Genomic DNA, 17,978 nt, shown 5'->3' with positions numbered 1-17,978 from the left:
GAAAGAAACGGGAGAAAGAAACGGGAGAAAGAAACGGGAGAAAGAAAAGAATGTAACAATTGCTTTAAAACAGAAAGGGTTTTTTGCTTGCTTTGTAAATCTGAACCAAAAATTTACACAGCAGAGGCATTTTCTCCTATGACAGAGTGACTGTGAAACCAAACAGACTCTTGGTCTTGTCTGAGCATGCAGTTGGAACAGTATTACAAAAAGAAATGAAATTTCATGTAAACAGCATTGAATAACTGGGTTGCAAAAAATGATGACAAAATAAAAAGTGCATATCAGTAATGAATCAGAGTTACTTAAACATCTGTTCACAAATGCAATACAAATAAATTCCTTAGTTCTTTTAAAGCATTTTGCATCTGAAGTTCTCAAAACACGTTAGAGAGGAATTTAGCATCATTATTCCTTCTGCTTTACAGATTGAAGGATCTGAATGAGAAAAGATACTGACTTGGTTAGGGTCAGCCAGTACAATGGCAGCACAACAATCTAATAATTAGGTAAACTCCATTTTTTGGAGCCCTTAAAAGAAAAAGAGATGTTAAACTAATCTGTGTTGGGAAATATCTTGCAGATGCAGGTAAGTTTCATTCCTATTTTTTACCATTTGCAAATAGCAACCAAGAAAGGTATTTTGACACAGTAATCATTCCTTCTCTTACAGCAGCACTTCAAGCAAGCAGTCTAATATTAAACCAGGAAATGCTATGCCATAAGCAACATTTAACCCAAAAATGCACAAACCAATAACCTGTGAAGGGTTTATGTTTTTAAAGACTGGGATGTTCACTCTCCTTTGAAGACCACACTGTAGTTTGTATCTCATTTCTCATACCAGGAATTCCCATGCATTTGTTTGGCAGCCTAAGAAGTGCTGTGGCATTAACACTCCTTTTTCTTTCTCTGCTGCCTATACTTGCTATTTTTCCTGAATAATCTTGTTTAGGGTTTCTCGTAAGAAATGGATGAAATACTGTACATAAGGTACTAGACCACTAGTATTAATTCCCAACTACCACTACTTCCATAGCAGATTCAAATCTAAATCTAAACTAAATCTTTGAATAATATTTATTTCTTGAAAGAATAACCCATCCATTGAAAAAACATCAGAATATAAAAAGCAACTCTGATTTTCTACTGTAAGCTTTTCAAAGCACAATTAAGACAGTTTTTCCTTTAAAGATGGCATATTCAATTGAAAAAAGTTAAATATTTCTTTTTTTCCATGAAACTTGTTAAGAGCTCAACATGGTACGATGGGATGTTGGTAGGGGCGTATTGCAGCATAATGTGGACTTTAACATCTTTACAGTGGATACAGTGCTGCCTAATGAATTTAGCTTGGTCTTTAGAGGCTTGATTAAAATTGAAAGGACAGCACCTAGAGAAGCAAAATTGTTTTTCCCAGAAGTAAACAAACTAAAAAAGACAAAAAACATGTCTCTACATCACATGCGAAGTTCAGAATTGCCCAAGGTGGTAAGAGAAGAAAACAGTATGCTGGACATAGTTAATAAGGCAACATACTCTTAATTTGCCTATTTGTACCTGAGTGATTTTACTCTGCACTGACGACACAATTGCTGAAGAGATTTGGCCATCTTTTTCCTGAGAAACTCCCCTAAAAAATAAAATTAGAAATTTACAGTAAAAGTTTTGAAAATGCATTTCACTCACCATCTTGATTTGGGTTTTATTGTACACGTCTCTCATATGTTAGTTAACAGTTCTCTCAGTCAACTAGAGGAGGTAAGACAGGGTCAGAAAAATCACTTGTACAACTGCTCAGACAAATCTGAACAGCACCCTGAGAATTTTTAACAGAATTGTTCTATATTCTGTAGAATTAATTTAATAATGAATCTTGACACACATTACAATTCAAACCACTCTAATAAAGTCCTATTTCAAAGAGTTATCCCATTTCATGAAAGCTTCCAAACTCCAACTTAGAAATAGGTTGCAGAATTTTCTGCACCAGTTTTCCTGTAAGAGTAGGTTGAGATGTTTACTCCAGAAAGCAACAGAGACCCAACACCTTCATCACACTGATGCAGGTAAGTGCTGTATTCCCAGTGACTTGTACTTTTGATAAGCACACATTGCACACAACACAGAGCTCCTCACCCCACAAATCTGGTCACAGATACCCTCAGAGTCAACAGACAGCAGCACTGCAGTATGAGAGTAACAGAGCGCGGTACCTGGAGCGTTCCTGGCTGGATTCCCTGCTCTCCACAGGAGAGACGCTAGTTGAATGTACAGAATTTTTGTGTGTGGATGGTTTGCCTGGTGACATGGATGGTGAGGGAGACCTAGCTCTGGATTTAGTACGTGATCTAGACCGCCTCTTCTTCTTCTTTTCATGGGGACTTCTGTGAGAAGAAAGTATTTTATTGAAGAATATTTAAAACAATATTACACTAGCTAAGCTGAAGTTACTTTTCACACTTCTGAAAGCTTATGTACCCTCTTCCACAGGATGTTTCTCTTGCATTCAGCAAGCATTAGTCTTACCCAATACTGCACTTTTATGGTTGTACAAAATACTTTCTCAAAAGCTCTTTTTAATATATTACATTAGGCAACTACTGGCTCCTGATAATAGATGCCTCATAGGCAATATTAAGCTCAAGGAGAATTCAATTAGTAATATATTAAAGATGGAACTATCAAAACTTTTTACCTGGTTATGAATGTATGTCTGTATGATTTACATACTAGTATTGATATTACTATAATTAGAATAACTAGAGTGATGCCTCAATTAGTTAGGCAATACCTCACTGTAGGCATCTCTCTCTAGTATGCACTGCTAGAAGTCTATTCAGAAGAATGCTGTTGAAGCTTCTAGAACATCTTAAAACACTAGAACTTTAAGCCACCTTTCAAAAATCACATTATTCATTCCTTTGATTTTTCATGGGAATTTCCTACTTTAAAAGGTGCTATGCTAGAACACATTGAATTCCCATATAAATAGCGTACAGCTGTGATGCTTAGAATTTACCCCACAGTTTTAGATACAGAATTTAACATTCAAACCTTAAAATTGCAAAAACCTCCTTACACTTTACTTGCACAAATAATGATTAAGTGGCAGACAAAAAACCCCACAGCCTCCAATATTTTCATGACTACACAAAACCATCAGTGACAAAGTCAGTTGTTCCTTGGCTAGCTATGTAATTTAATTGCTTGGTTTCTTAAAACATCATCATGTAACCAAGCTGCGAACAGATCTCATATTTAAATCTTGAAAATCTTGGCAAACATTTGTCATGCAAGAAAAGTATTCTACAGTAAACTTTTTCAGTGTTTTTCATCTCAGATTACGATGAACAAACAGAACAGCTGAATGATGAAGAATCTTTTCCATAATTGAGCATGGAAACTGGACCATCACATTTTTACTTGAAAATTTAACATATCAGGGCTGCAACAGTTTTTGATTTAATTCTGCAATCAGTGCTGCAAAATATCCTTTTCTGTGTTTACCTACAATACTCTTTCTTCAGTCTACATCTTCTGTACTTACTGCCATATGTTACTGTGTCATGTTCTGGTTTCCTGTTTGAGGCCTAACAGAAGTCTAAAATTTTGACTTATATAAGTAATATTATTCACAGAGGAATGTAGTTTGTTTCACAATTGCCCTTATAATTTACAACTTGGAGTGGCACAATTCTAAAAATAATTTATAGTTTAAAATGCTGAATGGTCAAGCAGGAGACGCACCAACACAGCATTAAAAACAGCACAGGGCTGTGAAAATAGATTCTTTTGTGTGTTCATAGGAAAACAAACATTTTAAGCTTCCACATCTTTTCTGCTAAACCAAATTTGCATGAATTCCACAGGAGCCTCTATTATCTTCATTTGGTGAATGTTAAAAACTAAATCAGCTGAAGTATACTTAAGAAGTTCTCAATTACACCTACCACACATCAATTAATTACAGGCTATCAAGAGATGGAAAGTTGTCATAAGAAACAGTAGAATTTTTTTAATGAAGCTCAAAGTGAACTCTTTGTTTCCTATTCCACAAGACATACAGAGAAAGAAGCTGAAGACTAAATGCCATTTTGATTATAATAGTTTAAGAGGGACTATATGCAGGGTACTCTCAAAATGACACCTTGATTCCTACTTCACATTCTAGTCCGCCAGTAAAATAACTGCAAAATAACTGTTTGCTAAATCAGAGTTGCCCTTATTTATACAGGTATGATGTGATGTCAAGAAATTTGACATCACAGTTGTGCTATGACCTGTGCAGAGGTCACACAGCTTGCACAAGCGCAGCATGAGGAAATGACCCAACAAGAGGGAAATACAAAACTCCAAGTGAAATCTGAACTCTCATGGCCAGCAGACAGCAGTGTATTAACATTCACCAATTTGACTGGACAACCGGTGTTCAAGCATATGCAAGAACAGGGAAGAACAAGTGCTTCCATTATTTTTTTTTTTTTCTCTGCAAAAGTATTTTTCTATCAAAATAAATCTCCAGAACATACAAAAGTTAAGTTCTAGCTAAGGAGTCTACAAGACATCAGTCTGTTAAGATGCCAGGACCCTGTCATCCAGGACCAGGAGCCCTTACTTGGAGCGGGGCCGCTTCCTGCTGTTCCCAGGACTATTGCTGATGCGATACGCCGTGGGAACGCTTCTTTCATCTCTCCGTCGTTCTGGTGTGTGAGCCCTTCTCCGGGGTGACCTTGATCGTGACCTGAGCAGAGAAAAAACATTCAAAAGTTTGCTTTCTGCTACTTATTTCAAAACTTTTACTTCAGTGGAATTGTGCTTCACCAAATGCAAATACACCATCTTTCAAACACCTGTTTTATACCAACATGGTGCATTTAGGCTCCAAGACTTGTCAGCTATGTAAAAATTTCTTGCTTATCCAAGACATTTGAGATGAAGTTATCCATTGCTTGTCACTCCCAACAGAAGGCTAAAAAAAGAATTATTTTTTGGTCTTGTCTGTTACTGTACAACTTCTGTATTAGCTGATGGAAAAGTTTTCTTTTAGTCCAGCCACCTTTTGTGGCAACATAGTTTACTAACATTGGCATGCAGAAATCCAGTTTGGCTTGAAGCCTAGGATTGGCAGGCCCGACCTTGTATTCCCAAATTAGTGGTGTGTTTTTAGAACTGCTGCCTCAGAGAGATAAATACATGTTCTTGTTTGCAGTGCCTATCTAACATTGACAAGTCCGGGAAATATCCTGGATGCTGCAGAATAATCCTAGCACAGCCAATATTTTCACCAGTGTAAATGACCAACAACCCATTATCAGTGGTGTTTGGCACTAGCATTTTGACTTGAAATATTTCTCCTAGAAAAGTGAGAAGGAGATCAAGAAGGGTAAATAGAAAGCATGCCCAGTTAAGATCAGAGATCTTCAGATTCACACAATATAGGTAATACATACACACACACAAAATCCTGAGCCATTTCTGTTACACCTACAACATAAAAGCACAACTGAAAAGAAATGGTCACAATGGCAGGTAACTGTTGCAAATTAACTGCTTTGACACTTAAAAATCTGATCTTTACCAGGCCATTCAGAAGGACTAAAAGAAAGGAAAAAAACCAGAAGATTATAAAACTTGGGTTCAGTCAGACACCTTGATATTTTACCAGGATTTCCCTCAAAAGAGCTCCAGCAGTCAAATCTTTTCATTGCCCAAGCTGCCTGATAATTTTCCTGCTCTGTTTCTGCTGCCACTGATGAGCTGCTCAGACTCGGCTCTATGCTCAGTGTTGCTGTGGACGCTGTGAGTCTGTGATATGGAGGCACACACTTCACATTCAGACTAAAATATCCTAGTTTTGGTATTAACTAGAATCCTGAAAAGGCTTAGTCCCTTAACCAAAAGCTAAACCTTAGTGAAACACACCTGTATGAACCAGCCTAAAAAAAAGTCCAATCAATCAGAAAGAAAAAGACATTAGCTTCATTTTTATGAACTGACATTGGTGGTTCTAAAGCATTCTTCCAATCACCAAATATTAAGAACTTTGGCCATTTGCTTCAAACAATTAAAAAACAGCTAATCAGTTTTACTGCAATATATAAATTATTAGTTTCATTAGACTGTAATTCCAGAAGGCACTTTATTCCTTTATGACTTAAGCTTAGAAGGGTCCCAAAAGTTCAAAGGGTTATGAAGCTTGGCATGTCTCACTACACAAGTGGAATTAAAATTACGTGACTAGACACTGCCTCAGCAATAAGAAAATCACTTTTGGAGGAGAAAAAACCCCCACCCCCTAACAATCTTTTTTAACAAAGAACAGCTACTTCCAAGTCTACTAAATTCCTAATACGGGGGAAAAAATCTCACACAAACTCCCACACAGGTGCTCCCTATCCAAACTTATTGCAAAGTAACCTGTTAATAAAATATACCATTAATTACTGCTAATAATTAATTAACTGGATATATTATGTGCCTTAGTACTACTCTACTACTGAACAGTACAGTAAAACAGCAGTACTGAAAAGAAGGTCACACTTTCCATCTCTAGTTCAAAATGAACATCCAAAGTTCACCCAATCAAATCACTAAATCATTTGGTATGTAACAAGTGCCTCTGCTTCCCTTCCCCTCCTCTCACACTCACAAACCAGTAGATATATCTGTGGGTAGGAAACAGAGATTGAGGTGAACATCACTGTTGTTTACAGTCACACATGTGACCTGGAAGAGCCCACTGCCCACCCCAGGTACGACACCCAGCACCACTGCCAGAAACAGCTCAGACCTAATTCTTTAATGGTGGTGCTTTGAAGCCAATGGGAAATAAAATCAGTAATTCAGCATTTACTACATGTGACTCTAAGATACTAAAAACTTTGTTTTCCAAGCCAGATTTAATAAATGTGCCTCATCTTTGATATCAAGTACTAATCTGTAATAACTAATTATCTCTTTGGAACTGACAGGTCTGTTCTGCAGTACCTTACAGAACTTTGGGACACAGTTTACTGTGTACATGACTTGTTTAATCTGTCATGTTGGTCTAGAATTAAAATTGTATGATACCAGGAGCTTTATAGGACTAATTTTGTTCCAGAAAATAACATGCATTTATACAGAGAATTGCTGTTAGCCCACCACATGCCACAATTAAACCAATATTATCTGGGCTCTCTATATAGCTATGATTTTTTAAATTTGTTTCTGTAAAATAGGTTCGGTTGTTAACCAGAGAAATGGATAGGCAAAACAAGCTTTGAATCAACTTCATGTTACTGGAACAGAATTTTTCAACTTTATTACTGCTGAAGATGCATAAGAAAGTATAAAAAATGCAACAGTATCAAAATTGTATCTCATCACTAAAGACTATTCTTAAACACAGCAGAGTCTCTAAACCTGCAAAAATAAATGATAAGCAAGTGATGTAAAGCGGTACACAAAGAAATATACTGCGAAGTTCACCCACAGGAATTCTAAGCATAATATTCATTTTGGAAAAAAAGAATAAGATGACAAACCAAAAAGGAAGAGCTTGCAAAGTATCCTGAACATCCCTTGAATAAAGAGCAAAGAATGTAACTGCAAATTTCGGTGTTTACCTACACTTCCCACGTTTTATTTCCCATTAACTTATCACAATAAGTTATATGATAAAGGTGATTTTGAACAGATTAAGATAAGGCAATAATACACCATTAGACCAGGAAATTCAAATAGTGCACAGATACTTAAAATAGGCTTGTTCCAAAGGAATTTAGCATCCCTGTCCACACAGTAATGACTGTCTCTAAGTGCCATCCACTTAATACAAGAGGAACACATTAACATCCAGAAACAGTTTACACTTCATTCCAGGAGGGTATGGCTCTTTACATAACTGTTCTTTCAGCTGGAAGCTGTAATATCCAGTGCTTTGGGAAGCTATGAATAAAACACCGTTCTAGGTGAAGCTGAAGAATCCTGTTCTAGGGAAAACTGATGAGCAAAGAGATGTGAAACATGCCAAGCTTTGAATGAAGCAACACAATGCACTGAAATAATGTTATCTGAAAGAACACTAAAAATAAAAACAAATTTAAAAAAAAGAAAGACAAACCCCAGTAATATCTTCTACCTAGGCAACAACACCTGCTTTTTTTTGGCAATTACTAAGACAAGGCACTATTTTTGCCTAAGCATTTGAGATTCAAAAGAAATCAGTATCTGACAGGGTTATGAATCAGCCTCCTGCTTTTGATTATTCTACAATTTTTCTGTTTCAGTAGCAAGAGCTCTAATTTTGGAAATACAGTATGTTAAGGCATAGCAAACACCTTCAATAAAGCACGCCTTCAATCATCACCATTTCTTGTACAAGGCCTTTCCTGTTCAGCTCTGGATTTTGTGAAGTTAAAACATGCAAAAGGTTTTCAGTGCAAAATCTGGTGCTGTTTTTCTGCATGATTTTAAAACTCAGTCAGCCAGCATCAAGCTTATTGGACTTCTGAGGTTTTAGAATTCAACAGCTCATCAAGAAAATATCTAACCAGATTTAATCAGGTGTTGTGGTGATTCATGATTTTCATGCTATTACGTGCCTGTCCTTTGATTTGTGCCAGGAGGCAAATTCAAGACAGCAAACACAGATTAGCTCCTGTAGATTACCTATTCTTGGTGACTTTTGTGTGATTTTTTCATCAGCTGAACTGTGGCCACCAAAAAAAAAACCAACAAAAAACCCCCCACAAAACAAAATAATCAAAACCCTATCAAAAACACAATGACACTCTCCACCTTGTACCTGGTAAACCTCAGTAGACTGTTGTTTTTTCATTGGCAGAACCAAATGCAGACCTGTTGATTGGTACAAGTATTCAAGCCGCTATAAAGGACCAGATTAACTGCTCTACCTGAAGTCATTAAAGACATATCTCAGTATACACCAAATTGAACTTGCAAGCTCCCATTAATCTTGTTACTGCCTGCTGCAAACTCAGGATGCAGGATTATCTTTATGCTATTGAGCAGCATACCCAAGTATTGCTAAGGGCCTTCTCGAATGATTCTTTGTCCTTAAGTACCACAGAGGACGCTTAATTTTTTTCTTAGCATTACTCTGATGTTTCTCCTTGGTTCTGCCATGTATCAGTACAAGTGTGGATAAATACATGCAGCATAGCTTGGATGAAGTGATATGGCTGGTTCAAGTGAAGATACACCTTGACAGGGAGTTGAAATGTTCAGTGATTCACCTGAGGAGGCTTTTCCCCAAGATATGCTTAACTCTGAGAAGACCTGCATTCAATTCTTAAGCAAGGAAAGCTTCATTCAACATCATTCCCTTTAAATGCTGGTAAGCACAGAAAAGGAACGGCACACAGTATTTTGGAATGTGCCTTACAACACAGCATGTCATGACAACTTATTGTCAAAGGTCGTCAAATAAGCAGCATGTCAGACTGATCGTTTCAGTCCAAGTTATGCTCACTTAATTCCTGGCATCTCTGAATAGCAGAGATTTCTGCAGCGAAGTATTGTTCTTAAACTCAAAAATCAAGTATAAAGTAGTAAGTTGTAACGTATTAACACTCCTATTAGTGTAGTAGTTAACACACTTCATTAAATAAAAAAAGCACAAGAAAATGAAAAGAAGTTTTGGCACAGTGTCACCAGGGGCTAGAAGCTTTTTTCACTCTTGAGCCATAAGCAGAGACACAAAGAGGAAGTAGCGTATGGTTTCACATGCATTGCATACTTATACAGCTGTGGCAGTATTTACATGCAAAATTTGCTTGAACTACAAGCAACTTAACTACCTGTAGCCTGATCCACAGAACGTACCCTCATAGCCCTTCCTACTGACCACAGTAAGTGCACTGTGGCAGGGCATTCAGATATGACAAATTTTACAGACAGTAAACTTTGAAGGTGCTGAGACCCAAATATCTTTGAAAGAATTAACAGTATCAATAAACCACAATATACAGCACCTTATACCTGGATAATTAGCATAGCGTATTTAATCTTATTAATGATTAAGTACAGAGTTAACAGCACTGGGCTACATTCTTCTGTGGTCTCTCTCTCTTTCAACTCTGTTTTCACCCTTCTTGGATTCCTGTCATATCTCTCCTGAAATTCATCCATCATATTTTTTCACTTGCCACCCAACTGCTTTGTTTTCTTCTGAGCTTTGCTGCTCAACCACCCAGTTCTCTATCTCTATTTCTTATCTGAATATTGTCTAAGTTACTTTGCTCCAGTAACAGCCACAGATTTATCAGCAAGCTCTCTTATCATCACATTCCTACATATTACCACTAGATATTTCACAGAGCATCATGAAAAATTTGCTGGTAAAAGTTTTGCACTATGTAATTAGAAATTAATGATTATTTCACTAAAATGATTTTCAAAATACCTGCCACATTTGATGTGTATGTGCCACATACCGCCTTCAAGGTGACTGTAACCTTAGCAAGGTGTATAAAAACACCTATGTAATGGAAGAAGTGCAAAGATGTTTTAAGTGTTAACCCATACAGAACTCTAAAGAATATTTGGTTTCCAAACCCACCTTGAATGCCTGACAGTCCTATAGGCAGTGGGAAGTGAGTGTTTTGCTTTTGAATGTGATCTAGACCTGGATTTAGATGATGAATGATACTTGAATGGTGATCGAGATCTTGACCGAGATCTTTTCTTGTGCTTTTTTCTTTTCTTTTCCTTTTCTTCATCCCTAGGAGGATCTCTGCTTCTGCTTGAAGGCCTTTCTGCTTGCTTAACTTCTAAGGTGGGTAAAGTTCTGACTGCAGTCACAGGACATGGTATACTACTGACACTCTGAAAGCAAAGATAAAAAAAGAACAGTGTTCAGTTTCCTAAGTTAGTTGTGTTGCATTGGGATTATGCAAAGTGTGCAGAAGTAAGGCTGACATCTTCAAACACATGCATCCAGCTGAATTTAATGGAGGCCTGTACAGTTCCCCAAAGATACATATTCAAGTTGGTATATGCACACTAAGACTGTCAGCTTAACCAGGATACAGTTCTGAAGTTTTCATCTTTAGTTTTTAGAAGAAACGTGTTCTAAAAAAATGGGTACTATCAGGTATCTTTTAGTCTAGTCCCATGTTTTACTTAGAACAGGACAAACCTGGAAATACAATCAGGAACTACCGGCATTCAAAGCTAAGTTTTAGTGTCACTTTCCTCCATGAACTGTGCTGTTTGGATGACAACTTCAAGAAAAACAGCAAAATGAACCAGTGCTGATAGAAATCATGCCCGAACTTTGCAAAATAAATGTCTTAAATGTAAAGGATTGGGATGATCACAAACATTATTAATCTCAAAGACAGAACAGGTCCATGCACATTTAATGTTCAGTGAGTAATTCCATCTGCAGGAGGTGAAGCAAAATCATACCACAACATTTTCAAATTATCAGCTTGAACCCCAGAGAATTCTGCTCAAAGCCTTGTTTAGAACAATTCAAGCCAGGCACTACAGATATGCTCCTCATTTCAAAGCCTGTCATTCCCCCAGCTGCCATTTCAAGGCAACTGGAGAAATCAGTTTCCCTGTCATAATTTCTGCTCCACCTGGTCTGACGCTTTCACTGTTTGCTGCAAGGATACTTACCATGACTGGAATAAAAAGTAATACATTAAAACCTGAAATAACCAAATTAGAAACAGGTGATCTTTTCCTTTCTTTTTACCCTTCTCCTACCATGAATACATAAAGACAGTAACTGACCACATTTGAATAATCAAAAAGGTAGCTCTGCTTCAAGTTAGAGACGTGACACTTTTTCATGCTTTAACTGATAACTGCTATCACAATATTCAGAAAACCAGCAACAAAGCAGTACTAAAGTAGCTTGCTTCAAAGATTATAAACATTGTATGGCATGATCATTTGAGTGACTGGTTTACCAGAGGCCTATTTCCAATTTCACAAACTCCACGTGAGTAACTGCAGACGCCTCACAGACTCCTCATCTCCGGTTTCCTAAGAGGCCACCAGAGTTGACTTTCATTCCTTTGACAACATTATTCATCTCTTTATACAGTACCTGAGCCTTTGCTTTGAACTCTACTGAATATGAAATATCCCAGTCTGCCTTGAAGTAGTCACCTCTCATAGCTTGAAACGAAAAAGCTGTAGGCAAAAAGTAGTGTTAAGAGGAAAACAAGAGAGGGGAGAAAAACCCAATGGTTTTCAGTGCTCGGGTTCATTTGGCCACATAAAACACAAGCTCCCCTATGACTGCCAAGAAGGAAGTTAATAAATGAATGACACATTTATCTCAGCCACCTGAATGAAGAACCACACAATGCTAAGCCCAACTATGTTTCCACCAAAACCATCCACTGCTGACACTGGGCTCTCCTTGACTTTCAGCAAGCTGACACTAAGGAGTGACAGCGCTGTCCAGATTGCTGGGAAACACAGATGCAGGCTGGCTGGCTGGCGGATTCAAACACCACTGCTTCAAGCTACTGATGAATTATATCTGCAGAGCCATACTGAAGTAACTTTATCTACCCCCGGGTGAAATAAGCAGGTTCCTCAGTGAAATACAACAGGTAACACACGGGGAGAAGCCACCCACCCATCCACCACTGTGCCCAGGTGCTCTGGTGACAGATGTCATGTCCTTATGACAATAGCCTGAACAAACGGACTGCTTCCCTCAGTGGCAACTCTAGTTGCCTTCAAGAAAAACAGCACCAGCAAAATGACTTGACTCACCACCAGAGCAGAATACAGAGCTCAGTGACAGCAGCCAGCAAATTGCTAGGCCACAAATAAAATTTCTAGGTGTATAACTATTTGGAAAGAAATAAACTCTCTTGGAAAATAAGGTAATGGGAACTGAAATTGGAGGCATGAATGCAGAAAAGAATCATTAAAAAAAATAACAGTAAGCACAGAACTGGGAGATTACAAAGCACTCTGCTTCAACTGATCAGGCTCTGCCAATATGCAGACCAGTAGAACAGTTTTGGAAAGCATGGAAACAAATCTGTTACCTGATGAATTTTATTATGCATCTCAAGGGATGAGAGATTTACATTGTCGGAGAGCTCTTCTAAGAAGTTAAACTGCAAACATTCAGATAGCATTCACTGAATCTCACTTCTTTGTCCGTTTTGGGTAACAGCACAATTTTTTGGCCTTTACTAAATGCTAGTGTCAGACAAATTCACTGGCAGAGTTGTTCTTCAGCATTTTATTTGCATGACTGAAGCAAATCTGACAAAAGTAATGCCAAAACATGGTTCAACAACTCTTGTTTAGCAGGAAAGGATTAGGAAAGAGCTCTGCAAATAGGGAGAATTTATAGCTATATGAGAACAGAAATGAGTACTTTGGTTCATATAAGTCATTTGCATATTTCCAATATTCATAAGCCCAGAACACACATTATTTATTTCTGGGGTTACCCTACTTAATCAATACACAAAGCCAAAATTAGAAATGAACCAAAATGTGCTTACTGCAACAGAGCAAAACACAAGCACTGTGTCTGGCTCAAACAAAATCAACTGGCAAAAGACTCTATCAATAATATTACAAACAGCTAATATTTCTTTTACAGCAATTGGAATCCTTTGTTAGATCAAAACTGCAAAGAGTGAACAATGTCAGAACTGTAAAGAGTTAATCAACAATTCTATTACTTCACTAAAATCCAAAAATACTTCAGATTCTTTTCTACCACTGTATCTTTTTTACTAGAGGTTCACCAAAGTTTATGGTGAAGTATTGCCTGGCTGAGAATTAATAAGCAACTGTCTACCAGCAATGGAACTGTATTATTTTTGTATTCATTGCCCTGTGGAACAAAGCAAGCAGTTACTTCTATTTAGCAGTTTGACAGTCCTAGTATTAATAAACTGGCCCAAAATATTAATTTGAAGAGATAAAAGTGTTTCCTACGGAGTTAAGTTCCTACAGAATTTGTTCTATAGGAACACAAAGACTCAACAGTTTCATCTGGGTTACTCTGCTGCACTAACAGCTATTAACAGTGCACTGACCACGGTATGGTCTTCAAAAACAGACAAAATTTTGACAGGCCAACTGCAAAGAAATCAGTGGCTGTGAATCTGTTTGCTGTGTGGATCAATATGCCTTTTTGTTTTGAACGCTTTGAAGACTAAAAATCAATGCATAAACACTCTTACCTCCTCACCTATCTTAATTAAAATGGCAGTTTTATTTATAAATATTTAGCTTTTTCCCCCCCGTTAAAAAAAGACTAAAGTATTTATGCTATAAGGAACTACAACTCTCATGTAGTTTTTGTTAGTAGGGTTATTGCAATAAAAAAAAGTTCCAAATGCCAGCAAGTTATCCACTCCCCAAATGCCACATTAGTATGTGACATTTATGTTTTTCCTTTATCTTGCTTTTTCAAAAGGACAGATAGATTTACAAGCAAACCCAACCCCCTCTCCCATGCTAACCAGAAGATGTAGATACCTATAGTCTGAAAAAAAAGTAAAGAAAGAAGTGAATGGCTCTGAAATATTCTAAAGAATCTTTTTCTTCAAATACTTACTGGATGGTTTTGATTAGACAATTATATTTTGCTCAAAAATTAACAAAGAAAATGTGCAAACATAAAATGATGTTGTACATTGTTATTCCAAAGAGGCATGCAGGAATATCTACAGTCCATTGCTAAAAAAAGTAGGATAAAATATAGCAATGTGAAAGACATACACTATCCACAGCTGTTGATAACCCTGTTATGCTTGACAAAACTAGAGGAGCATCTCATTTTTAAAACATGGCACACTTCTATTTCACTCGTAAACAGACTACTTTCCACAAGGAAAAAATAACTGTTACATATAGGACAAACATAAGGACAAGCCATCTACAGAAACAAATGATAAAATAGGGCTTCAAAACCTGGGAAGATGAATGAGCCAAAAGAAGGAAAGTTTTGCTTTGTGCCACAGAATCTTTATATTCAGAGACGTAACACATGACATTTGGGACAAGCCATTAAAACAGCATCACTTTCAAACCATGTGCTTGTCTGGTTTTGCAACACAATGACTGTGGATTTCTCTTCTCATTTAAATCAGATACTAAGGTGTACACAGGTAACAGTTTGGGTATAACCACCTGGCTTTCACATGCCTATCAAAGCACTGTCACCACTAAAACATTTCTGACACAGAGTAAAATATGACATTTGCAGAATAATCCATGCCAAGCCTCACTACCAAGGATATATAATCTTATTTTTAAAATTTTGAATTAATTTAAATTATTTTGGAATGAGATTTGCATTTCAGATCATGAAACACCTTATTTTATTTAATAGTTTTCAAGTAAAAAAGGCAGTTCAATGAAGCACTCCATATAGCCTGGCATATTCCAGCTCAGCATAGAAGAACTGCAGTTGTTAAACTACAAGCTGTCTGCTGTTACAGGACAAGGAACCTACATTCATTGCAGAATGAAGGCGACTTCCCCTCAGTGACACTGATAGATGTGCCAAAGAGTCTATATAAACTCTATGTGTACCAAAAGTCTATACGAATTATAAATGTAAACACAAGAAGCGAAACATCATCCAGTTACTGTTTATTCACGTCCTGAACAAGGGCACAGACTTCACTGGCCACAGCATCGCTGGAAGCTAATCAGTTTTGGAAACTGAGATAAGTTCCATGCTTTCCAGTACTGGTTTGAGAATTATTACTGGTTTGAAATATTATGCATAACTGGTCTGTTCTAATGCATGCAAGAATGCTAAGGAGCCATTTGTGAAAAGCTGTCCTGCTTCACTGCTCAAGATTTTTCACCCTTTTGTTTCTCTTGCTTGATTTCACTTTAAAGAAAAATAGGAAGCCATATAAAAGAAGTAATTCGGCTATGGAAAACTCAGAACTGACTATTTTTAAGATTCAGCTGAAGCCAAAACAGCTTAGAAGTGTTCTGTTCTGTGGTATTGACTGTCCTTTACCTGCAGTTAGCAGAATCGATTTCATTCAAAGATGTAATGTACAATCAGTACCAGTGATCTTTTCAAGAAATACAAGGTTATCAGGAAAATCTGACAGAGGTCACAAAAGCTTTGTGCATTTAATATATTTCTGCACATTGTGATAAACAGGTTTTCAGCACAAACGTACACTATATGTACACATAAATAGCATTACTAGTTTTTATACACTTATTAGGCTGGGGCAATGTAATGGAAATTATGCATCTCCCATAGATATTCTCAACTCCTCTTCATGCTTTACTATACAACTCAGTCATTACTCCATTTTTGAGACACATTTTAAGCTACAAAAAGCATGCCACTACATTAACTCTGACCAGTGCATATCAGTCTTTGTTTCCTGAGCTCCTCATTGGATGCTCCTACCCCCAAAACAAGAGATGAAATACATTTAGTGACATTTTTGGTGGACACAAATATTTAATTTTTTTCTTTGTTTTCTGATTAGTTTTCTGATTTAATTACCCCAATTAGTTCCATTGACCAAACTACAAAACCAAAATTACGTATCATTCTCTCTCAAATTTTTAACATACTTTCTTTTTATTACAGCCATTGTAGTTATCTCCTGTTACTTTTGCAATCAGTGTTTTTAAATGCATCTTTTTGTTCCTGAAGCATGACTGAAAAAGCTTAAAAAAACAAACCAGTGCTACATATTTATTTACAAGCTGATTTAGACATCATAATGCACCATACTGGGTTCTCAGGGTATATAAAACAGAGGTTAACAAATCTGCAATATGATTTCACTCATCTTTCTCCAATACAATTTCTTGACTCAAATGGGCTGTTACAAATAGCCAAAGAAGGCAAGAAGAGAAAAAGGCAGACAGATTATTTGGAATGAATGGAAATGGACACTTTTTCGAATATGGCAAATGGAACAGCAGCTTGAGAAACATTCATGTCTCAAAATAAGCTTTTATCTGCAAAAGTCTATATGCATATATCTACGTAAGTGTGTCACTAAGCAAACCACACTTAGCAGGAATACTATTTCCAAAGACATTATGGCATTTTTGACTGTTCATCGAAACAGTATAAGCACTTCCAATACAATAGCCAATTTTATTTTTAATAAGGAAGGCCACATCAGAAAACATTTAAATATACACCTGAAATTCTAAATAAACCCTTTAATAATGAAAGCACCTCCAAACCACGTCTATTGGTAAGAAACAATGAAACTGGCTACTTTCTCAAATACACTGGAATTCTTTGTGTAAGAAAAAATAGATTCCTTCTCTGAAACTGTACTTCTGTGGAAGAAAAAGAAGTTTCTAGAAAATCAGTTTACTGAGAAGTGGGATAGGGCGTGGTTTTTTGTTGAGAACTTCATTAGCAAGTTCAGCTTAGAACTTCAGTAAGTTCAGATCTGAGTGAGAACATTCATCTGCTCTTCTGCAAGAGTCAGCTGTCACTGGTTATTTCAGGCATTCTCTTAAAGAAAAATATCAAAAGAACCTTAGCTTAGGAATACCTGTGTCCTTGACAAATTCCCTTGAGAAAAAGAGCAGAACTGCAAATGTGGGGAGTTTTGCATTGTCATTGTCTCTTTGCATTCACTTTTCAACATATAACTGAAAAGAAGTACTGAACACTTGCGTCAGGGAAAATTTGTTGGCAGTAGCAATGAGAAACCCAAACAGGATCTCTTTTGGGATGTGACCACACTTAATTCACATATCTGCTTCTCTCTGATGATATGGATCACCTAAACTGCAGGTATGTCTCTTTCAACTGTTCTCTTGAAAGTGTTTTGAGGGTTAAACCACAATTTATTCAGAAAAATTGAGAACTGGGCAATGAAATACTTGCTAGGTACTGGAATTCTTTCTGAGGGAAAGAAAACAATGGAAATCCATGTCACTCTTTCTTGTAACCAGTCTGTGTCACAATCAACATCTAAAATTTTCCATCAGTATCCAGAGATGATGTTTTGCTT

The 17,978-nt window shown here is 36.9% G+C and overlaps 1 protein-coding gene across 4 annotated transcripts in view; it reads right to left on the bottom strand.

Annotated features, from left to right (window-relative positions):
• The window catches only part of LOC121667714 (splicing factor SWAP), a 38,630-nt gene that overhangs the window by 839 nt on the left and 19,813 nt on the right, over positions 1–17,978 (bottom strand). For 3 of the 4 annotated variants that reach the window (XM_042034667.1, XM_042034668.1, XM_042034669.1), the window contains 4 exons: positions 10,568–10,833; positions 4,619–4,744; positions 2,217–2,387; positions 1,561–1,633 (listed from right to left, as the gene is read on the bottom strand). In XM_042034667.1, coding sequence (XP_041890601.1) covers positions 1,561–1,633; positions 2,217–2,387; positions 4,619–4,744; positions 10,568–10,833 — 636 coding nt within the window. Of the gene's footprint in view, positions 1–1,560; positions 1,634–2,216; positions 2,388–4,618; positions 4,745–5,652; positions 5,809–10,567; positions 10,834–17,978 lie in introns of all 4 variants that reach the window. The other variant, XM_042034670.1, reaches the window with a different exon arrangement.

The sequence above is a fragment of the Corvus kubaryi genome, unplaced genomic scaffold (genome assembly GCF_017639235.1).
Source record: "Corvus kubaryi isolate FWS band 111438036 unplaced genomic scaffold, C.kubaryi_AGA036_p1.0 37382, whole genome shotgun sequence".
NCBI lineage: Eukaryota > Metazoa > Chordata > Aves > Passeriformes > Corvidae > Corvus > Corvus kubaryi.
This window is presented reverse-complemented; position numbering and strand designations above follow the sequence as displayed.